The sequence below is a fragment of the Dipodomys spectabilis genome, unplaced genomic scaffold (assembly GCF_019054845.1).
Source record: "Dipodomys spectabilis isolate Male_0828 unplaced genomic scaffold, ASM1905484v1 ptg000234l, whole genome shotgun sequence".
Lineage (NCBI taxonomy): Eukaryota > Metazoa > Chordata > Mammalia > Rodentia > Heteromyidae > Dipodomys > Dipodomys spectabilis.
Window position 1 is genome coordinate 8,350,035 of NW_024870911.1, and position 24,860 is coordinate 8,374,894.

Below are 24,860 nucleotides of genomic sequence, written 5' to 3' on the forward strand. Positions count from 1 at the left end.
AGCACTCTACCACTTGAGCCACAAAGCCACTTCTGACTTTTTTTTTCTTTTAGCTTATGTGGTGCTGAGGAATCGAACCCAGGGCCTCAGGCATGCAAGGCAAGCGCTCTACCACTAAGCCACCTTCCCAGCCCAAAAATAAATAAATTTCAAAAGAGAGTTAAGGGAAGTTGAGTGTGGAAAGTGGAGGAATCGGAGTGAATGTCAAGGACTGCCTTGGGTTACATAGTGAGACCCTGTCTCAATAACTAATTCTTTTTTTAAAAGAAAGTAAATGGTAGTTTAAATTTTAAAAAGTAGTATATCTTCAACAGCACTGATAAGTGAAAAATACTGGAGAAATTTTTCATGTCTCTGTTTGTACCCTGAAGAAGTCTTAGAAAAAGCCTGGACAGCATTGCTGACAGATGTGATAACAATTCTTGTTGTATTATTTAAATGCCACTTAACCTATTCTTAATAGCTTGAATGGTTTGTTGCAGATGCCAGTGAGTCACATCTATAAATAATTAATAGAAGCATTAAAACATATTTTTGTGCATCAACAATTACTTTCATTTTGAATGAAGAGTGTATACTCCAAACATTTTTCTTTTAAAAATAAACCTATCTTGAGGACAACCATGCATTAAAAGCTTCCTTTCCCAAATATAGGTGAAGACCTTAGCAAAGGATGGTCTTCTACTTGGGTCCTGGAAACCCCATGGCTTGGACTGGGGAACACAGAAGCCAAAGATTCTTCTATATGTGGAGATCCAGAAAACTTTACCAGTGATAGGCAATTATAATCTTAGGAAAAAAGAAAAATACAGACATAGGAGTGTGACAGATGAGAGAGATGGATATGGCTAGAGGACCAAAATAACATGAAAATCAACAGATTGGTAAGATTTGCCTAATTAAAAAGGAAATCAAACTATTGAAGAGATCCCTGGGCACTAAACTACTGAGTAAATCTGAGCCAAAAGGTCATTAAAGTATGGCGTGTGCATGTACACACACACACACACACACACACACACACACACACACCACAAAAGTGTCTTAGATGTCTAATGATTTATTATTACAATAATAATACATACTACTGGACATGAAGCAACTACTTATCTACATAGAAACTTAGTCTGTAGCTTGCCTGTTTTTTTTTTAATCTACTGAGATGATTTAATCACTAGGGCAACCTATTTGTAAATCTGCAGAAATTAATGTATGTATACACACACACACATATAGCTATGTATACAGCTTGATGTGCTGTGCTTTGAGTGTTTTTTTATGTCCTTTGGCTGCCTACATTTCCTTAAGTTATCCTAGAGATAGTTGACTTTTACATTAGTCTTGAGTCTTCCTAAGAAGTAAAATAAACATTGGGACAGTATAGGTAAGATTCAGATGGGTGGGTTGTTGTAAGGGTTGAAGGAAGAAGCAGTTTCTATCCTGCACCTTAGAGAGAGTATAGATCTTTCCTTCTGACCCTTCAAGTTCCGTAAGCACACAATGCTGCTTCACACGTTTACAATTGTGTTACTCCTTAGAGCAGACTGAAATCTCTCCCTGCCTCACAATGATTTGTTTTAATGTCTGTCTCCTTTATACACTGAATTCCTTGAAAGAAAGGATCGAGTCTCATTCATCTACATATCCTGAGCTCCTAGCGCCAGGCCTAGCATATGACTCCTACCTAATATCTTCTTGTTGAATGGAGGAACTAAATGCTCAAATGCAGTTTTTCTTCTTTTTGCCTCATGAAAACAGTTACTTAGTGAAACTTTTTAATTTATAAAAGGCAAAGGGACACATGGGTGCTGTACACAGTGAGAAATCAATATAAAATTGAAAGTCATTAAAAGTTCACACGTTTTGAAATTAACCCTAAAGTTTCTTGATTTAGAATCCACAGATCCACAGCAGGTCCAAGGGTCATCTCCAGAAGGACATCTATGAATCACACACACACACAAAAAGAATATGTAGAATTTGGAAGGGAGAGATCCTATGTTCTCTTAGATCTCCAGGGGGTTTATGACCCCAAGTAAATAAAACACAAAACCTCAAAGAGGTTTTTGCAGAAGCCAAAAAGAAGTATACACAGGGTGTTCAGCCCAACATTGTTCAAGAGAGTACGAATTGAGAGTCCATCGAAATAGATTTCCATAAGGGACTGTGAGCACATATGAAAATATAGCATATGCAGCATACAGATTACAGCATATTGTTGCATAATACAGCACATTATTACAGTGTGTGTATGGTCTGCTCTCCTTCAGGGAAGTATACGTAAGTATATCTAGACATAGAATGTGTCTAGGCACAGAAAGACAGTCACTAAATGTCAGCGATCATTGTTCAGTGGTGGAATTGGGATATTCTCCACCACCGCCCCCCTTTTTTTCTTTGCTAGTCCTGGGGCTCAAACTCTGGGCCTGGGCGCTGTCCCTGAGCTCCTTTTTGCTCAAGGCTAGTGCTCTACCACTTAAGCCACAGTGCTACTTCCAGATTTTTCTGTGGTTAATTGGAGATAAGATACTCAGAGACTTTCCTGCCTGGCTGGCTCGCAACTTTGATCCTCAGATCTCAGCCTCCTGAGTAGCTAGGATTATAGACGAGAGCCACCAGCACCAGGTTGTTTATGTTTTGTAGTTTCTCATTTCTTTTAAATTTTTACAGGGAACGTGCCATTTTATCAAAAGAAAAATAATGTATTTTTACGGATCGGAAGAGTTATTTAGAGAAGTATACAGAAGGCAGAACCATAAAGGACCTTAGTTATTAGGCTTAAGCTTCCATCATGGAGACTGCTTCCATTCTCCACAGAGAGTGGGAGGGGTCATTGCTAAGGCTGCCCTGGTCCAGCGGTCCAGCAGTGGCCATGTCCTTAGTTTCAACATGTTCAAAGGGAAGTGCCAGCTGCTTGTAAAGCTCCTGGACCCATCTAACTCATTGTGAACTGGGAACGGCTTCCTCTGTAAAGGCATGGCGCTTTGTGCGAGGAGGAAGCCATGTACATAAGAAGCAATGATAATTGTATATTATCATTCCTGATTGTGCCTGTCAGCCTGGTATGTGGCATAACCAGTTCCTGAAGGGCTTATGTGCTCATCACCTGAATCAGATTAGAATCTTCTTTCCTCCTAAGAAGACAAAGACCCACTCTCAACCTTAGGATTCAAATGTGGAATTCGGTCATGAGAGATACTTTTCTCATAAAGACTATGCATGAGTAAGGTCAGGCCCAGTCCATTCTTCTTAATAGAATCTCTCATAGGACTTGGCCTCAAAAATTATGCTTTCTCAGGGATGGGAAGGTGGCTCAGTGGTAGAGTGCTTACCTTGCATGCATGAGGCCCTCAACACCACATAAGAGAAAAAAACAGAAGCGGCACTGTGGTTCAAGTGGTAGAGCACAAGCTTTGAGCTGAAGAGGTGAGGGTCAGCGTCCAGGCCCAGAGTTCAGGCCCCACAACCGACAAATTTACATACATACATATATATGCTTTCTCAAAATGCTCCTTAATTTGTCCCTTCAAGAGTTTCACTTTTGGGGCTCTAAAAGATGAATGAGAGACATGCTTTGTGCGTATGTGTGCGTTAAGTAGGAAGACAATTATGAAAGACAAAAAAAAAAAAAAAAAGATTAATTCTAGAAGGAAGCTGTGGGTCTGAAGACTTATTTGCTTAAAACTCTCTGCTCACCTACTTCCCAAAAACTCTTGTGTAAAGCCAGAGGCATGTGTACACAATTACAAGATTATTGCTTAAGACCGTGCCACTTACTCCTAGATATAGAAACCAAAGCTCAGTACAGTGACCCAGCCAAGACTAGAACTCAAGTCTTTCAAGTTCAGACCAGTGAGTTTTCAACCCCACCAAACTGCCTTATTTGATGGTTACCCAGGATAAATCCTTTCCCCTCTTTGAGGCTTGCTTCCCCCATATGTAAAATGAGAAGAGTAGAGTATTCTGTGCTTTGTTCCTTATCCTTTGTTCCTCCAGATCTGTGGTCTTGCCTTCTCAGCCTACACTGGGTTCTCAGGTCCTCATGCTGCATCGATGGGCTCCTCTGACCATTGGCTTCTTGTTGGGTGCAGTCAATGAAAAGAGCTTGGAAGGCAGAGGGGAGAGTAACTGGGACATTTGTTCAACCCATTCCCCTGCTCCATTACCCTTGAGTTGGTTGCAATCTGCTCCTGACACTGACAGACCCTTTCTGTCATTCTTTCCATTCAGCTGCCTTCTCTGGGTTCTGGTAACTTCTCCCTCCTTATGTTCTTCATTTAGGCATAAGGGTGGTAACATTTCCAGATCATCTCCCCACCCGCCTGCTGTACCCACACTGAATCCTCCTAGCCATCTGCTACCCTGTCAGTTCCCTGCTGAGATGAAATCTTTTCTCTAGGAAGGGACAAGGACCCAAGAAAGCTCAATGTTCTCAATTTCCTTCCTTAATCCCACAAATACTTTTAATCTCTTAATTTTTAATTTTTTATTGTTATTATAATGTTGATGTACCTAGAGGTTACGGTTACATAAGTCAGGTAAAAATTACATTTGTTTTTGGACGATGTCACTCCTTCCCTCGCTCTCTCCCAGTTTTTCCCTCCCATCCCCACCCATTCATTTTTTCAACTTAATGTCTAGTGAGTAACATTGCTGCATTTGTTCAACCTTTTCCCATCCTTTCTGTGCCCCCCCCTTACACTCCTAAAGACATATAAATGAACAAACAAGACCAGAAGAAAAGAAAACAAAAACAACAACAAAGAAAAAAAACCTATTGTGTCCATTTCCTGGAGTTCATTTAGATAAATATAATTTTGTATGATCAGATGCGTGTGGGCATTGTGCCTTTGTGTTCCTCTCCTAAGAGTATCCTACTTTGGTCTCACTGCATGTAAAAGCCTAGAGGCCTGTATAATTTATTATGCCCCACTATATTTTAGATCTAGCTTCTGCATATAAGAGAAAATATGCACTATTTGTCTCTCTGAGTTTGGCTTACCTCACTTAACATGATTTGTTCTAGGTCCATCCATTTCCCTGCAAATGACATAATGTTATTCTTTCGAATAACTGTGTAAAATTCTCCCTTAAATTTTTTTTAAGAATTGTGATATATATATATCACTATTATATATATATATATATATATGTATATATATATAAGTATATATATATATACATATATACATATATATATATATATATATGTATATATATATATATAGTGGAGTTTTGTGCCTCCATCAGAAAGAATGACACCACCCCATTTGTTAGGAAATGGAAATACTTGGAAAAGCCTATTAAGTAAAGTAAGCCATGCCCAAAGAAACATAGGTCCCATGGTTTCCCTTATTTGAGATAACTAGTATATGTCTAGGACAAGCAGAAAAGGTCAAAAGCTATGTACATATGACAATATAAGATGATGCTAAGCAAAATGAACCCCAAGATAGGGACACACATCTTTGTTGCTGTTACTGTACTTATAATGTACTGTGTGATTTTTTTTTGTTTCTCATGTATGTTCTTCCCCCATGGTATAACCCGTTTTCACTGTATTTGATGCCAGTGCCCTGCATCTTGTATATACATTTTTCTAATTTGCGAAGGGGAAGGAAAATAACAAAATGCTGAAATAAGGATATAGGTTGACCCACAATGAGATATACAAGACACTATGTTGAAAATGAACTTTACAGCTTCGTGGGGCACGGGGTGGGGGTGGGGGGGAGTTGGGGAAGTGAGGAGGGAAGGGATGGTAGGGGAAAAAACAAAGGAGGGGGTAACTTTGCTTGATAGGAATTGTACTTATTACCTTATTCATAACTGTAACCCCTTTGTACAGTATCTTTACAATAAAGATATATATTTTAAAAAAAGAATTGTTACTAGTAACATTCAGTATGTTTTCAAAATCATCACTGAGTTAACTATCAAAACAAGTAAAATAAAATTTTAAGTGCAAAATCCTTTTTTATCTGTACCTTTATTTTTAAAAGCAATTCTGGGGTTTGAACTCAGCGTCTTGCAGGTCCTTGGCAAATGATCAAAAGCTCTACCATTTGAACTATGCCTCCAGACTTTTTTGCTCTAGGTTATTTGTCATCTAAGGTCTTCCATTTTTGCCTGGGCTGGCAGAATTGTGATCTTCTTACCCACACCTTCCGCATAGCTGCCTCACAGATGAGAGCCCACCATACCCCACTTGTTTTGTTGAGATGGAGGCCTCACTTCTTGCCCAGCTGGCCTCTAATGATGATTTTGCTAAGCTCTACCTCTCAAGTATCTTGGATTACAGGCATGAGCCTCTGTACCAGCTATCTTTAACTTCGTATTTACAAAATCCTTAGAGAGCAAAATTGCAAAAATAGTACACAGACCACAAATATCTTTCAACTAGCTTTCTTTAAAGTTAATATCTTGGAAGTAGCACTGTGAATCAAGTGGTAGAGCACTTTCCTTGAGCTGAGGTTGAGGGACAGCGCCCAGGACCAGAGTTCAGGCTCCACCACTGACAAAAAAAAAAAAAGGAAAAGAAAGAAAGGAAGAAACTCTCCTAAAGTTAATATCTTACCAAACATTAGTAAAAGTCCAGGAAGTTGGCACTGATATGATGCCACTTGACAATACTGTGGATCAGAACTAGGACTTTACACAGGCTAGATATGCACTCTATCACTGAGCTACACCCTTAGCCCTGGCCCTGGTACAACTAAGTAACTTGCTAATTAACCTGCAGACCTTATCCAAATGTTTCCATTTGTCACACAAATATCCTAACCAGTCCAAGATCCAGAAGTAATGTTTCCTAGTCCCCTCAGATCTGTGACAGATCCTGGATCTTTCTTTGCCTTTTATTGCCTTGACACTTTTGCTCAAATATCACCTTCATGATTTTACTACATTTCCTTTTGTAACTAAAAGTAGCGTATGATGAGATAGTTTTAGGTTATGCAAATACTCTGTCTCTGCCTGGTGCTAGTGGCTCATGCCTGTAATAATAACTATTCAGGAAGCTGAGACCTAAAAATCACAGTTTGAAGCTAGCCAGGAAAGAAATGTCCATACAATTCTTATTTCCAATTAAGTACCAAAAAGCCAAGAGTAGAGCTATGGCTCAAATGGTAGAGTACTAGTCTTGAACACCAATTCTCAGGGACAACACCCAGGCATAGAGTTCAAGACCCATGACTGGCCCCATAAAAAAAATTAATTCTCTTTATATAACTCTTCCTTAATACTTTTAGTATTGATTATTGATCCCTGTATTTGTTTCATAATGCTTTTTAATTTCTACAATTTCCCCCAAAGTTGGCCCTTCTCTCCATTGTTTATTTGTATCAGTATGGATTTAAGGGCATTTATTTTATTAGGGCCACTTTTTAGATCAACTTATCCAACTCTTGAGTTCCTTCAGTTTGGCTCCTGTGTCATTATAACACACTCCCATCGTTTTTAATACTTCCATATTGCAAGCTGGAAACTTAATCCCAAGTGCAACAGTGCTGGGAGATGTGGCCTAATAAGAGGTAATGGGTGCAGAGTCCTCAGGAATGGATTACTGTAGTTTTCAAAAAGCAAGTGAATGTAAAAGGCAGTCTGGCTCCTTGTGCATGGACTCCTGCTCAGCTATGACGGCACAAAGGCCCTCCAGTTGCTCTTGAATGGTGAGCAACGTAGATTTCTTTTCTCTATGAATCACCTAGCCTGTGACACTATGAAATAGTCACAGAAAGCTAAGACTTACTTTCTGGCATCACCAAATGTTCAGGTCTGTATTCTCTAGAATCACTATTTCCCAAAGAATCCTTTACTTATTGGTTCTGCCCTACTAAACATTCAATGTAGTTACAGAGTTGGTAAACACTAGAAATCTAATTACTAACCATACTAGAATATTTGTATCTAATTCTTTACATTTTTAGCATGTATTATATCTTCAAGCTATTATTTCCCAAAGTTGATTTCTTCTTCAACTCCTTAGGTACAGTTGTGATATTCATTTGTAACCACAGTTACATCCATTTACTACTCATTGCATTCTAATTATAAAGTAAAAGATCTCAGCAGGGGATATAAATGTAGAAGGGGCATCAAATCAGATTTCTATTTCATATGTTTAAATGTGAAAAAAATACAGAACTGTATGAAGCAAAAACTAAAATCTCTCCTTTACTACCGTACTTTAAACTCCCATTCTCCCCAGTAGCCGAAGAGCTATTATATGTTACAAAAACTAAAAAGATGCCTGAACAATGGTCAACTCACATGCGAGAATGACAATCAATAACTGCTTCCATTTCCACATGCATTTCACCATACAAGAAAAGGTATAGAATTACTTGCTTATTTATATAAAAAAAATTCCGACATCTCCCCTTTACTTCTTACAAAAATAAAATTTCCACCACACTTTACTATTGTTGGTAAAATATCACAATTTCACAGCTGCTTGAAATAAATGATACATTTGGATCTGTCTGCTTTTTTGTGTAACTGAACTGATTAATAATTCGTTTTACATTTTTTTTCCCCTTTAGCAAACTGGAAAGTATTTGAGCTGAGTGGTAGTATCTATTTTAAAAATGTCATTGATTACAGAGTACAGGATATACTTTCAGCCTCACGGTAATAATTCTGTAGACTCTAAGCTTTTATTTCTAAAATAGAACAAAGTTTCCATAGCTTCCATTAGAAAAAGATAACCTTCAGAATTTGAGCAAATGCATTTCTGTTTTGTTGAGTTTGCAATTACTCTCAGCAAGGAAAGTAATGCTGATGGCTCTGGTGGGGGTTGGAACTGAGCTGTAGTAAAACTCCATAGTCTTTGTAGTTCTAGGGATTTGTTATGCTATTTATCCCCTGAAGTCAAAGAGAGAAAGTTAATTGCAGCGATTTCCCACCTACATCGCTTTAATTTTTGGCAGAATGTACTGTCCAAATATGTGTATCAGAAACTCTGCACAGCTGGGAATGTGGCTCAGTGGTAGAGTGCTTGCCTAGCATGCATGAAGCCCTGGGTTCGAGTCCTCAGTACCACATAAACAGAAGCCTGAAGTAGTGCTATGGCTCAAGTGGTAGAGCATTAGCCTTGAGCAAAAAGAAGCTCAGAGACAGTGCCCAGGCCTAGAGTTCAAGTCCCAGGACTGGCAAAAAAGAAAGAAAAAAGAAACCTCTGCACATCCACAGTGTCACATGACTTTGCTGACCCCTGTTAGGTAGTTATTGCTCCCATCCGGGTCACCAGAATAGGAAAACACGAGGAGGAGGAGGCACAAGTTCTCAGGAAGTTTATGGGCCAATAAAAGTTTACCTGTCCAAAAAAAAAAAAAATCACTGTGAGTGGTTCTCAAACAATTTAGACTAACATGTTGCGGTGTGGAAATACTAACAGTAATTTGTGGCTATTCTTGGTATTTGATGTTATAAGTTTTTGTTGGTCTTTTGGCACTGACCACTATTTTTTTTTCCTAGAGAAATCCAGCAAAATAAGTGTCAGAAATATGCATCAACAGAAACAACAACAACAACAACAACAACAACAACCCAAAGCCTTGGCTATCCATGTTTAATTGAGCAGCATTTTCTCCCATGGATGCATAAGCTTTCACTTGTGTCTTTCCTTCCTATTCACTGTGGCTGGCAAATGTCCCTATTCTCAGGATCAAATAAAATAGATCAAGATTTCATGGTGCTCCTACCAAGAACTTTGTCACCTAAACAAATCTGAGAATCACATTCTGTAGTACTTCTTCTTCATAAGCAAATAGACTCTAAAAACGAAGTCTAGTCAGACTTCATCTTTCCTCTCATTCTGCTCCTTCTCCCTCCAGTGGAAGTTTCCCTCACATTGCTCTTCCTCTGCTTTCCTCTCACCTCTACCTCAGTTCATGCCAGAACAACTATACAAGCCTTCATTAGGACACCCTTTCTGTAGGCCCTGACACTTCCATCCAGCAATATCATCACATAGATTCACCACTCTGCATTGCAGATTCTTTTCAAGTCATTTTTTTTATTGAAAATGTTCACTAATTTCTTATCTCTCATTTAATAATGCCTAAAAATCTTAAGTTCAGAATCAACTCCAAAATACTGTAATTCCTGGTCTTCGGTTAACCATGTACTCAAAAGAAATATGGCAAGGAGTCTTTCATATCAGTGGAGTAAGTAAACCAGTGTAATAATACTTTGAAGCTTGATAAATAGCTAGGCCTTCCTTAGGAGGCTCTAATGACTACCTAAACTTACTATTGCTGTTTTCTGTTTCCTTAAGGAACAAAGGGCCATTTATCCCAATAGCTATGAATGAACTAACAGTTCATTTATCACTTCTTTTTTAATGAATCATCCTTTCGCTGAAGGTTTACTGCAATCAAATACAAAGGTGCTAATCTGGTGAAAATTAGGGTGGTAAGAACAACATAATTCAGTGTTTTTAAGATAAAAAAATGGTACAATTATTATTCATAGAACCCTAAAATTGCCTTAAGGGTCTATTTTACTTTTTGTTATTAATTATAGAAGCTAGCCAGGCATCAGTGGCTCACACCTATAATCTTAGCTACTCAGGAGGCTGAAATCTGAGGATCTTGGTTCAAAGCCAGCATGGGCAGGAAAGTCTGTGAGACTCTTATCTCCAATAAACTACCAGAAAACTGGAAGTGGCGCTGTGGCTCAAGTGGTAGAGTACTCACCTTGAGCTGAAGAGTGCAGGGACAGCGCCCAAGCCCAGAGTTCAAGCCCCACCACCACCAACAACAAAAAAATTATAGAAGCTAAAATAGTTCCCACAAAAGTCTACAAAGATGAACCTTATGCCAAATGTTAACCCATGCCACTAAGTGTGGCATGACAGAATAGCATTCTGTTCTTTATATGCTGCTTTATTTTTTATAATCATATGTTATTTTTAGAATCTCTGTTTATAAACAAAATGTTATTTTTTAAGCAAAGAGTCTAATACAGTAAATTGCAGTTTGGTGTTTTGTTAGATACTTTCAAATAAGTGGTCATGCCTTGTCTCCTCTAAGAAGTTTATTTCTAAGTGGCATCTTTTGGTACTTATAAAAATAGTCACCAGAGTTGGAGCTCAACAATGGGAGTTTGTTGACAACAGTACTGGGAAACATGAAAATGCAACTAGAGAATGGAGAGAGGAAGACTGAGGGAGTGCTATCATAATATTCAATGTACATGTGTGAAAATGGAACCGGGTTATTGAAGGGATGGGTGGGGTTGGGATAATGGTGAAAGGAGTAACTATGATCAAGATGCACTCTACTAACAAACTGATAGGTTGAATTGAAACTCTATTGTATAACTACTTACAGATAAGTTTTGAAAAGAAAATGGAACTGGGAACCTTGAAAAGATGATTAGGGATGGGATAGGTATTGGGGGGAAGAATAACGGAAGGGGTGATTGTGACCGAAATCCACTGTGTACATACATGGAGGTGTTAAATTCAAACTCCCTGGTAAAACTATTTGAAAATAACTTTAAAAAAACTAAAAAGAAACATTAGGAGTTTGTTCTTCCCATCTAAATGTTACTAAGTTGCATTTAGAATGCTCTCTACAACTATTAGCTAGTCATTCCTCAAAACAACCTGACGGAATGCAACTTTTTTCTCTAAATATTGTTTAATCTGCAGTGGATTACATTCATGAATTTAAAACCCATGAACATAGAGGGTTAGCTACATATAGAAGCAATATATTCATACATATTACATTTATATGTATATACTTACAAATATGAAATAATTCCTTTTGGGCTATCTGAGCTTTTGAGCTTGCTTATGGTTTTTTGTTTTACTTAAGTTTCAACTATAGTCAAATATATTTTCTTGAGTGTTGTGACTTGTTTATATAAGGATTTCTCTATCATAAAGTTTTAAAACTATTCCATATTGTTTTCTATAAAAACCTTAATGGAAAAAAATGATGCAATCACTTGTTTGAAAATGAAACCAACCAACAGGTCTTACTGTGCCTCACAGAGGAGACAGATTTAGTTTTAAAGTGCTGGAAATGATGCCAAGTTTCAGGGCCACAACATATCCAGTGGGAAATGTCTCCAAATTTCCATTTTATAAGCATCCAAGTTCAGATTTTCTAAGATTCTCTAGCACGAATCAGAGTTGAAAACGTTTATCAATATAACATAAGATCCCTCTAAACACTTCCATGGCAATCCCTATATAAGGCATGATGTGAAGCATCTTATATTGTGTATGTGTTATTTACACATTCACAGAGTCCCCCCCACCCCACCCCAGATAGTATAACAGTACTTGTGAAGGTAAGGCGATAATCAAACAATAAAAACATAACGAATATACATTATTTTCAAGGCTCTAAATTGAAACTGTAAACAGGAATAGAGCAAGAAATTAAAGACAAAATACAATTCTGTCATGAAAATATTTTTAGTTTGACAAAGAAATCAGCTAAATACATACAAAATAGAAGAAAACTTAGAAAAAATTTATACATTTTCCAGAGAGACTTTAAATTCTTAATTTTTGTATGTATTCTTGATTTTAGAATAAAAACTTTTTGCACAAAAATGCTTCTTTTTAAAAGTCATTTTCCTTAATCTTAAGTGATTGATACGCACGTTATTTTAGATAGTTGGAAAGCCCCTCGGTATTGGCCCTGAAATTAATCATTCATTACTTGATTTAAGTTTTTCTAACCTTGGAAAATAACAAACTAATAAATCAGTGTGTTAGTTTTCCAAGCCATCTCATGTCCTAATTATCTATGTTCTTCTGATTCTCTCTTTTAATGGAAAAATATTCTCAATACCTTTCAAATGAGCAAAAATCCTATTATATTCTTGTCTTCTCCAGTTGACAACTTCCTAAGATTTGGTCTTCATCTCAAGCACAAAGAGACTCTCCTGGTTCTTGGATTGGGGGAAGATTGGAGGTATTTTTGTTGTGGTGGTGGTGGTTTTGGTTTGTTTTATTTCAGCTAGAGGGGTCTCATAATTCTCGAAGGAGAAATAGACCTTTCTTCCTTCATCCCAAGGTAGAGTTGAACTGAATCTAATGGACTTAAACAGCCACCATTTTTCCTGTCTGTCACCACTGACTTCTCATTCAAAGGGGTACTTTGGACGGCAGGTGGAGTTATAATTATAGATGAGAAAAAAGCCACATCAGCAGCTGTCACTTCTGTTTGTTCCCAGCTATAACTGTCATCAGTGGGCAAACTGGCATAAACAGGCCTCCACAAGTGGAAAAACATTTAACCCATGTGCTTGTTGCACGCCGGATCTTCACAGTAGCCAGAGAACAGAAAGAAAATCTGACTATTCCCGAGTGAAGGGTGAACCGGATTGGTGCCCCAATCCGACCTGAAGGCATTTCTTCAGGAGAAGCGTGACATTTGAAGATTTTTCTTCCCTGTCGGAAACTCCATATAAAGAGGTTAGTGCACCCAGTATACATTTTATGCAATCTATGCATTTTTACTCTGACCTCTAAGCTATGTGGGCATTTTCTTGATAGAGCCAAAATAGAAGTGTGAACTATTCAATGAAAGACAGGAAAGTTATTTGAGGCCTGATATTTAAAACGACCATGACTATGAGAACAAATTATGAAATGGGTTTAATTTATTATGCTCTTCTCTCTGTGTTGGCTGGGTTCACACTGGACAAATAGAACAAGGTAAATCTGGGCAAATGAAACCACTTTGGTGGCATGATGCCCATTCCTCTGTAATGCTGTGCCCCTACGCCAAATATGTCCTGATTTCTTTATTAAAACCAGTAATATTAGAGGCTAAGTTTGTGGTTTTCTTTAAGTGCTAAATGTAGCTGGACAGTTTCATTTCCTTAGAGAAAAAGCAGCAAATGAGAAATAGATTGTTTTCTTAGGTCTGAAAAAAGACCAAGTTTTCTTCTTTCCAATAAAATGTGATGTTACTTTTTTTTTTAATGCTAGTTTACATTTTATAAAAAATGTATTATATAATTTATTGTCTGTATGGATTGTAATTCTACTGGAAAGTTGTCTAAGTTGCTCCTATGACCTTTTGAGAAACTCAAGGTTTCAGAGAGATATCATGCTACCTGTATACAATCTATGTTAGCTGGTATCTGAGCAGGATTCTTCAAAGATTAGCTTTGGGCCATGTATCTCAAAGATGAAAGTTTAGTAAATCAGTGACAAGTGATGGAATTTCAAATAAAGCCAGGTTTTGGGGCATAGTCTCATTCTGTCCACATGCAGAAAATGAATCCAGTAGAAAGAAATGAATCCAATAGAAAGAGTCTTAGAGAATGGTCTCATTTGTTCCTCTCCAAACAGAGTCAACCATCCTTAAGCATTTTTGTGAGACTTTGCCTATAATCCTAGCTACTCAGGAAGCTGAGATCTGAGGATCACAGTTTGAAGCCAACCTGGACAGAAAACTCCATGAAAGTCTTACTCTCCAATTAGCCAGCAAAAAGCTACAAGTGAAGCAAAATTTGTTAAAGTAGATCCTTTCATCTTAATCAAAGGTTTACCAAGAGCTATATAGCTCAAAGTATAACTCAAGTTATAGAGTGCTAGCCTTGAGCAAAAAGCTCCAGGACAGCACCCAGGCCTTGAGCTCAAGCCCCAGAACCAAAACCCCAAAAAAGAAATGAAAAAAGAAAAATAATTTTGCATCAATTAATTTAGCGTCTCAATTCTCTAAATCCTCCCATGTACTAAGAAAATAGGTGATTGATCACATTACAACACATCGCATGCCTTTTTATTCAAATATTTATTGAGCAATGGCTATACAGTCTAAAAATAATGCTTAAGAATTTAAAGCAGAGGGCTGGGAAGGTGGCTCAGTGGTAGAGTGTTTGCCTTGCAAGCATGAGACCCTGAATTCGATTCCTCAGCACCACATAAGCAGAAAAAGCTGGAAGTGGCGCTGTGGCTCAAGTGGTAGAACACTAGCCTTGAGCTGAAGAGCTGAGGGACAGCACCCAGACCCAGAGTTCAGGCCCCATGACCGACCAAAAAAAAATTTAAAGCAATTTTAAGATTTCAAAAACCACTCTTCCTGATATCTCCTTTCCTTCCCTTCTCTGCTAAACAGAGATGCACTGAGATGCTAGTTAGTGACACGATGATCACCCACCAAGTCCCACACTGTAAAAACTGAAATATTGTTGATTGGTTAGTGGTTTGGTTTTCTATACAGATTTATGTCCTGTATTGAATATGACATTTTGTTTGTGTTTTGTCTTCTTGCTCTTCTAGAAAAACACTATCCAAGATGACTGTCACTTACTCCAGTAAAGTAGCAAATGCGACTTTTTTTGGATTTCATAGGTTACTCCTCAAGTGGAGAGGCAGCATCTACAAACTACTGTACAGGGAATTTATTGTTTTTGCTGTCCTTTACACAGCCATAAGTTTGGTGTACAGGTACTTTGATTTGCATGTGTTCTTAAATGGCCATCAACTGTTATGTAGGAATACAGTCTCAAAAATCTGAATCCTTTGGTTGCTGCTGACTTTTGTGTTATGTAACCTCTTCCTTTGCATGAACCTCTCTGTTGTTTTCTCCACAAGACAGGGTATGTTAATCCTTACCTAACCACTTTGTTAGAATGTTAAGTAGATTATAACTCTCTGATTCAAAAGTCTCTCATTCCAGCACCACATAAACTGGTCATGGTGAGGTATTAAGCCTATTGTTTTAGATATAAATTGAAAGATCCTTACTATGTAATGATTTTTTTAGAAACCCACAGGTGAAGTTTTTATGCTTCTTTCAACTATATCATATACAGTCTGAATTTGTGAATTAACCACTGGCTGTAATGACATATAGAATTAACATGTCTATGAATAGTGTTTATCCAGCAATTTCTTTCCTCTTGCCTTGAATGATGAGCTCTTATGCAGGATGGTGCCCTCCAACCTTATCTGTGCCTCTATCAAAGAATTAAGACCTGAAGATGAATGTATTTTCTTTATGTCTTCTGATTTCAGGGCATTTTGTGTTAAAAAAAGAGAGAGAGATTTATGACAACACAACCAATGCTTGTCAGATTGATAGAAAGTTTGAGGAGTATCATGCCCAAAAAAATGCTTTGATAAGTGAAAATTATAGCCTTAATAAAACTTCAGAAGTATGATAAAAGTGAAGTTTTTCTGAGTCCTCTTATTTAAATAGAAAGCATACGTTTCTTCTCTGGAGGAAGCTGGAAGTTGAAATAGGAAAGCTAAAAGTTTTTGAGGCTGTATTTCCTACTTATTCTATGTATATTGGTTTACTTTCCTTCTATCTACAGATTAGATTTGTGTGTCATTTCTGATACCTACATTCTTCCTTGCAGCAACAAGAATCCACTGGGAGAAGAGGGGTATTAACTAGTTAGCTGATAGTTATCAATAGCAAAATGAAAGAACTATCTCACTACCCATTAAAACTGCCACTCCAAACAAGTATACTTATTGGTATACATTCCAGCAAAATACCTTTAGAACTTCCAGTATTTTTTTCATATATGTTATAGTTATCAATGATATGATGATATGAGATGATTTTGACAATGTCCTTACATGCTACCTAAACCTTCATAATATGAAACTGTGGAAGACACAACCATGTTCCAGGATAATTATCTCATTAGTTTATTTTTACTAATGTGAGTGTATTGCTGCTACCGCTGCTTAGAATAGAATAGCCCTTAGAACAGTCGCAATGTAGCCAGAAATGCTCCTTAGGACCTGAAGTTTTGCTCCGGTCTCAAATTTATGCTCTCCCAAAAATACATGTGTATGTTTTCCCAAAGTTTAATGATTGTTTCTGTAACATTTATAGTAATAAACATTAGTTCACGTTTTCCTTCATTTTTTAAAGTTTAACTGTAAGTACTTGTTAAAGTAGATCCTTTTATCTTCATCAAAGGTTTATCAAGACCTATAGATCAAATCTGTCAAAAAAAAAGCCAAACCCTACCTGTTGAAAAAAATGAATATAGTTTCATTCTCATATCTAATAATAACCTTAAGGTTTTTATTAATCTTGTTGTAAGCAAATATTTATACTTTATAAAAGTCATAGAGCATAATCAGAGTTCATTAATTTAGATTATATGTCTTCTATTTTGGAGATAGTTGACAAAATAATCTCTCTAGAATTTTTTAACTATTAAAATTTCTACTTACCTATCATTTAAATATTTTTCTTTAGCCAGTTAGTAATAATACAATTTTATGATTAAGTATGAGGTCATGTGTTTTACATATATATAGATATAGATATAGATATGTACATGTTAATATCCTCATTAACAAATAAGAGAACTGAGACTGGGGAAAAATTAGAAGATATTCTCTACATCTAAATCTGTAGGTAGTAGATTTGGACTAAAATCTGGTTTGGTCTGACCCTACGATCTGTGCTTTCCACATTAAATTCTCCTGACCATTTCTATTTATGGATTAACAAACCACTCTGATGGTGACATGTCATCAGCAGAACCCTGATATGGCCCATGCAGCCAGTCAGCATCTCTCTTATTAGCGTTTACTGTTTCCATTAAGTCTTGTCAGACTTAATCAGAAACTGAGACAGTCAATCCTCACCCACCTACACCCTAAACAACTTCTTTGTCAGAACCGCCTCCTGCAGTCTGATTGGTTGTGTACTGTTAGCTCATTATCCCTCTGCTTCCTAGATCAACTCACCCAAAGTGGCCTTGGTTGCTATGGATCTTTCCTTGGTTCCTTCGTCCTTTGGAACAGCTGCATTTACTGATTGACACAAATTCATGTGTGTGACTTCTCTTTCCATACTTCCATCATTATTATTATGCTGCCTTTCGACAAGTCAGTCTCTGAATTTCTTCCCTATAATGTACATAGCAATAGTGGTCTCATTAAATGCAATTATGTTTAACAATACCAGAAAATGAGTTTGGGCAGGCTGGAACAGACCTATAATAAATATGTTGAGACAGTGACTAAATATAATATAACAAGTTTTTGCTTCTCATTGTTAAATCCGTTTTGCTTATATTTAAAATAATTATAGCCTTTAAAACAAACCCTTACAATATCCTTTGAAGTGCAACATGTGTAATCTGGAATGCACGGATTGCATTCAGGAGAAAGATCAAGATGTCAAATGTTATTATTTAATAATGATAATAACTCTAGTCCACTTAATCAATATTATCTACTTTTAAGCATTCCTGATGAATAATTGGAAAAAATGGGCTACTTTATAACATGCTTGGCTCCAAATCTACTGAAGAAATTACAAAAACTTTAAATATAAAGTTTAAAAAATACATGGTTAACAAGTCCCCCTATATAGTGGCCAAACATATTTATACTCTAAAGCTTTAGTACTTTAGCTCATGCCTGTAATCTTAGCTACTCAGGAGGCTGAGATCTAAGGATCACAATTTGAAGCCAGCCCCAGTAACAAAGTCTGTAAAGCTCTTATCTCCAATTAACTAGCTGGAGCTGTGGCTCAACTGGTTGAGCAAAAAAGCTAAGGAACTGCACTCAGGCCAATTCAAGTCCAAGTACCAAGGACAAAAACCAGCCAACAGACAAAAACAAAACAAAACCAGCACTTCAAACCTTAAGCAATTAAAAAGTTTTCGAGACATCTCAGTTTGAGTCAAAACAAAAAGTTATAGTTCCTTAAAAAAAAAGAAAAAGAAAAAAGAAAAACCCTGAGATTACTTGTGCTTAATTGTGTGCACGTAATGTCACTTGCAAAGCAGGTGCAGAAGTATAATATCATAAAGGGCTGTGCATTTTATTTTTGCTCCAGATTGTTACTTACAGGAGCCCAAAAACGTTACTTTGAAAAATTATCAATTTACTGTGACAGATATGCTGAACAAATTCCAGTAACCTTTGTGCTTGGTAAGTATAGGTCACACGCAGAGTGCAGCCACACAGCTGTCTCCATTAGGATGACAGGATGACTGCATGAGAGTGTGCCCAGGCTGGGAGGCATGCCTGAAAATCCATTGCTTGCACCAGGGCAGAACCAACCCTAACGTTTGCCTTGAGGGCTGCTGTCGCTAAATTAACACCAAGTAAGTTTGAGGTAATCATCTGCTATTGGGCCCTTAAGCTTTCTCTTCACTAATCCTCCATTTCTACCATCAATATGTAAATTCTAATACCCACTTACTGGGTGCCCTGGCAGTGCTAGGCACAAATGACATTTTTCCTCCCAGAGGCAAAATCTTAAGGTACAATTTTTTGTTAATATTCCCAACCCCTTTAAAAAAAAGGCTAAAATTATGCTAAAGAAAAAAAGCATCTTTTTCCCCCAAGGTGTCTGAGCTAAGAAATAACTTTCTAATTTCCGCTTACTCTACAGGATTTTATGTGACTCTGGTAGTGAACCGATGGTGGAACCAGTTTGTGAACCTGCCCTGGCCAGACAGGCTGATGTTCCTCATCTCCAGCAGTGTTCACGGCAGTGACCAGCATGGGCGCCTGCTCAGAAGGACTCTGATGCGTTATGTAAATCTCACGTCCCTTCTCATCTTCCGCTCCGTGAGCACAGCGGTGTACAAAAGGTTCCCAACGATGGACCACGTGGTAGAAGCAGGTATGGTGAATGTCTTTTCCTTCCATGACCCCCTCTCAACTCAGAGAAGGAGCTCCCAAATTCTTCTGAAAGCCCCCTCCATGAATGCACCTAAGAAACCTTTACTGATACTCTATGCCAGAAACAACCTTGGGAGGCAAAGATAAACATCCAAGACCTGGCTCTTGTCCTGGCAGAATTTACTAGGGAAGTGGAAGAAAGTAGTGAATAATCTGCTTAAGAGAACTATAGTTGACTTCAGACAATAGAGTAGTAAAGATCCTATTTCTAAAACAACCTGTAATATTACCTTATAATTTTCTATCCCTTTAAGTAGTTATCACCCTTGGGGTTTTTTATTGTTTGTTTTGTGGTAGTGGTTCTGGGATTTGAATTCATGACCTTGTACTTGCTAAGTAAGCTATCTACTGCTTGAGGCATGTCCCCAACCCTATTTGTTTAGTTATAGTTCAGGTAGTCCAGGCTGGCCTGAACTAAGATCTTCCTATTAATGCTTCTGTCCTAGCTCAGATGACAAACACACACCACTGTACCCAGCTTTTATTGGTGGAAATGGGGTCTCAAGAAGTTTTTGTCCAGCTGGCTCCAAACTGCATCTTCCCAATGTCTGTCTCTTGAGTAGCCAGGATTACAGGGATGAGGTAGCTCATGTGGAGTCAAGTCAGAAATGTCCATTTTCATTTAGGCAGATGCCAGGAAATGGCAGTAAAAGGCTGCTTCTGTTTTTTAATTCCTATGCCTCAAAGTCTACTCAGTTATTCCAGGTGGGTTCCTAGGTACAGTGTGCTGAGAATAAAATCATGTATGGGGGCTGGGAAGTTGGCTCAGTGGTAGAGCGCTTGCCTTGCATGCATGCAGCCCTGGGTTCGATTCCTCAGCACCACATAAGCAAAAAGAAAAAAGCTGGAAGTGGCACTATGGCTCAAAGTGGTAGAGCGCTAGCCTTTAGCTGAAGAGCTGAGGGACAGCGCTCAGGCCCAGAGTTCAGGCCCCACAACCAGACCAAAAGAAAAAAAAAAATCATGTATAAAGAATGGGATTCTCTTTAGTTTGCAAATATTCACTAAAGAAACTAAATGTTTAGTTTCTTAGCACAATCAAGTATGGCTGTTTATACCTGTAATCCCAAATAGTTAGGAGGTTTGAGGTTTGAGGCTAGCTGAGCAAAAGTTAGCAAGACCCACCTCAAAGACAAATCTGTGTGATGGAACCCATAGTAACCTCAGCTGTGAAAGGCATACACAGGAGAATCAAGGTCCAAGGCTGGCCACCGGCAAGAGCACAAGACCCCATCAGAAAACCAAATGGGCTGGGGCATGACTCAAGTGATAAAGTGCTTGTCTTGCAAGTGTAATCTCTAATATCTCCAAAAAAAAAAAAGGAAACTGAAAAAGAACCATGGGAGCTGATTCTCAATTAGATTGCAGTCTTTGGTTGCTTTCTCTGAACTTTCTTTGAAAATAGAATTTTTCTAAGAATGTTTGGAGTATTTTATTGGCCTTTTGTTGTTGTTTTCTCTTTTCTCTTTTTACATGGGCAGCATGGTAGCTACGTGCAGGTTAAGAGTTTGCATCTGTACTCCACCACTGACAAGCCATTGCTTTAACCTTTTTTTTTTTTGGGTCCGGTCGTGGGGCCTGAACTCTGGGCCTGGGCGCTGTCCCTCAGCTCTTCAGCTCAAGTCTAGCGCTCTACCACTTGAGCCACAGCGCCACTTCAGGCTTTTTTCTTTTTCTTTTTTGCTTATGTGGTGCTGAGGAATCGAACCCAGGGCCTCAGGCATGCAAGGCAAGCGCTCTACCACTGAGCCACCTTCCCAGCCCTTGCTTTAACCTTTTTGTGCCTCCGTTTTGTCACCCACAAAATGGGCTCCCAGTAAGTTACAATGACACCTGTCTTGTATACCTTGTAGGCTTATTATGAGAACAAAAAATAACTTAGTATTCGCAAAATATTCAGAGCAGTATCTGGAGCCTCATAAGTGCCATGTGACTTCTTGATATGTTAAAATGCTTCAACCAATGTCAGAACATTGACTGTGGTTACCTTAAAACACTCATTGTTTGGACATTCCAAGTCTTCCTGATCCACTGCAGTATGACCAAAATGTAAAGGCTGCTCCACTTAACTTTCTTACCCTAATCTCTAAAGAATCAAAGAATATTAAGAATTGCAAATCCTGAAGAAAGACCTAAACACAAACCAAATACAAAAAAAAAATGGCCCATCCAAATTGATCAAGGAGAGCAAAAGCCCCTTAGATGAACCAAGCTGACATCTCTCTAGCTCTGACACATCCTTGAATGAAGAGAGTTCTGGCAGCACTCAGATTCCAGCCCCAATTCTCAAAGCCCCTCGCATTCTCCTAGTGTCACCTCCATATTAAAAGCACATCACTGCCGGGCATCGGTGGCTCATGCATGCAATCCTAGCTATTCAGGAGGCTGAGATCTGAGGATCACGGTTTGAAGCCAGCAAGAACAGAAAAGTCTATGGGATGCTCTCCAAGGATACAGCTTAAAAAGCTGCAAGTACAGGTGTTCAAGTAGCATAGAGCCTGGCAGACTAGAAGGAAAAGGAAAAGTGAGAATATGAGGCCTGGAGTTCAAGCCCCAGTTACTGGGAACACACATACACATACACACACACACACACACACACACACACACACACACACACACACACACACACACGTACACACCTCAAGAGGAAGCCAGGATGGCTGATTATGGAGAGGCCTTTGGAGCCTCTGGTCAGATGTAAGCTCAGGAATGTCAGCTGGGGGGCAACCAGATAGAGTGAAGGAAACAGAATAGTATGATTTCATGCTGTTGGATGTATGTTTCACAAAACACCGTGCAAATCTCTGCCGGGCTCTTACATCCAGGCTTTTCTCTTTTGAAGGAAAGGGAACATCTTTCTAAGTGCTCTTTTAAGGCAGAGAATGTGCTGGACCCAGCTTGTACTCACAAGAATAGAAGGTCAGTGTGTTAGGCGGCAGGGCAAAGGTTCCAAGCCACTGACCTCTGAGCCAGGAGAGCTGCTGCAGAGGCCCCCAGGGCCAGCACAGCACCCTCTGTCCACTACAGAGCTGACTTACCGAACGTCCTGCTCCTTCCCTATGGAGAGCTCTGACTCAGACACTGCACGCTGGGGCTGTTTCAAAGTTCTCCCAACTGGACACATGCCTCTGCCACTCCCTGGCTGCCCTTGGCCTGTGCCAAGGTTTCTGGGAAGAATAGGAAGTTCAGGGATGGTGGAAAATGTTTGGCAGATATCCTGCGCCCAGAACCAGGGCAGTTACCCATGCCTGAGGGCAGGGAGGACTGGTAAATATACCACTGGGAGCCCCAGGAGGGGCAATGCTAATGGCACTATATATATAGACATATATAAAATCTTTATTATATATTTATTTTATATATTATATAAGTCTATATATATTTTATATATATATATATATATATATATAAAATAGTCTGTGATTGCACTTTCAGAAACAATGGGTAGATAGACTTTAATTCCTAAAGCAGAACTATGAAGAAACTTCAGATGCTGACCATGTACCAATATATGATAAATATTATATATATATCATATGTGGTGATATATCATAATACATATGACATATAATTATATGTTATATCTATTATAATATTTATTATAATATTATAATTACATATAATTCTAATATATCACAACATATTATATATAATTACCTTGCTAGCTGACTCTCTTACATAAACTCACTTATAAGGAAAAGCAAGTGTTTTGAAGCTTCAGTGCACATTCGATATTGTAAAATCAAAATTGCTAATAACATGGATCCCAGGATGCAGCTGCTAGAGATTTTGATGCTCTAGGTCTTAGTGGGGTCAGTATGTTTAACAAGCACCTGGAGAAAAGACAGGTTGTCCTGGGTCATGAACTGAGAAAGAGGGGCTTTCAAGCAATGGAGTGTCTGTGCCAGGTCTTCTTGCTCTTGCTGGAGGGCAGGCTCTTGCAGCTAGATTCCCTGCTGACCAAGAGGAAGAGGGGAGAAGGAGAGAGAGGAGAACAAAGACCAGCACCTCCGTTCAGCACCTGGCAAGGCAATGCTGATACAGGAAGAGCTGGACAAGGCAGATCCCTTAACCTGCTGGTCGCTGATCCCTTGCTTTTAACTGGGACAGTCAAGATGCATAATAATAAGAACTAAAACCAACTACACATGCCTGCTGTTGGGAAAATATGTATAATTGGATGCTACAGGAAAATGTTCTTAACTTAATATAAAAAGCTTTTCATTTTGGCTTCCATTAAAAATAGAAACATCACAATTAAACTAAAAATAATGTCTGTTACCTCAAATGTCCCTGAACTGATCTTTTTGAGGGAAAGACACATTTCGCTTTTCTCAAGGTCCTTGAACCTTACTCTGTTGCTCCCAGAGCTTCTACTGTGACTATAGGAAGCATAATGAAACTGATGGAATTTCCAGTGAGTCTTATAGTTCACAGACATTCACATAAGGCATTTCATTCCCAGTTGTCAAGAGGCTGCTAAATTACAGGTTCTGAGTTTAGATATGGTTTCTGGCATAGATAATTTCATTTGAGATTGTCTCTCTACCCAAATAAACTCAATTTTGTAAGACATTTCCACTCAGGGAGATCTGCTGCTGTTTTCTCTGTTGTTTTTCTGCTGTTTGCATTTCACGGCTCTGGGGCTGCTTGGTCTCTGAAATCTCCAACTGCCCTGGGTTATAGGAGAGATGAGCTAAGGAAACAGTGGTATTTGCAGCTGTGCCAAGTTTTCTTGTTGGCTGAACTTTCAGAGGCTGAGTCAGTTATCCCTATAGTCTCACATGATGAGCCTGGAACAGACAGAGCTTCTTCCTGCCAATGAAACCTGACTTACCTTTGTGCACTTACTCCTCACAGGGGGCAAGGGGCAAGGCAGAACCAACCTGCCTGGAATTCACTCCTCAGATGGGCAGCATTGCATGGTCCGCATCTTGAAGTTTCCCCTAGTTCTGCTTTAGGAATTGAAGTCTATTCACCCATTGTTTCTGAAAGTGCAGTCCTAGACTACAATCACTGAATTATCCAGGAAGCTTATTTAGACTGCAGACTTCCAGGCAGCCTCGGGAATCTGAATCATTGGGAATTAGAAACCCAGGAATCCACATTTAAGTGAGTTTCGCAGAGGCAGTGCAAGATATTTGACTCCAAATAGGAATATTGAAATGAAGCATCAGGGCAGTAGATTCCCTAACTGTGC

The 24,860-nt window shown here is 38.5% G+C and overlaps 1 protein-coding gene across 1 annotated transcript in view; it reads left to right on the plus strand.

Annotated features, from left to right (window-relative positions):
• Positions 1–15,278: 15,278 nt before the first annotated feature.
• The window catches only part of Best3 (bestrophin 3), a 37,694-nt gene continuing 28,112 nt past the window's right edge, over positions 15,279–24,860 (plus strand). The window contains exons 1-3 of the mRNA XM_042699031.1: positions 15,279–15,430; positions 18,804–18,898; positions 19,365–19,598. Of these exons, the coding sequence (XP_042554965.1) occupies positions 15,279–15,430; positions 18,804–18,898; positions 19,365–19,598 (481 nt within the window). The remainder of the gene's footprint in view (positions 15,431–18,803; positions 18,899–19,364; positions 19,599–24,860) is intronic.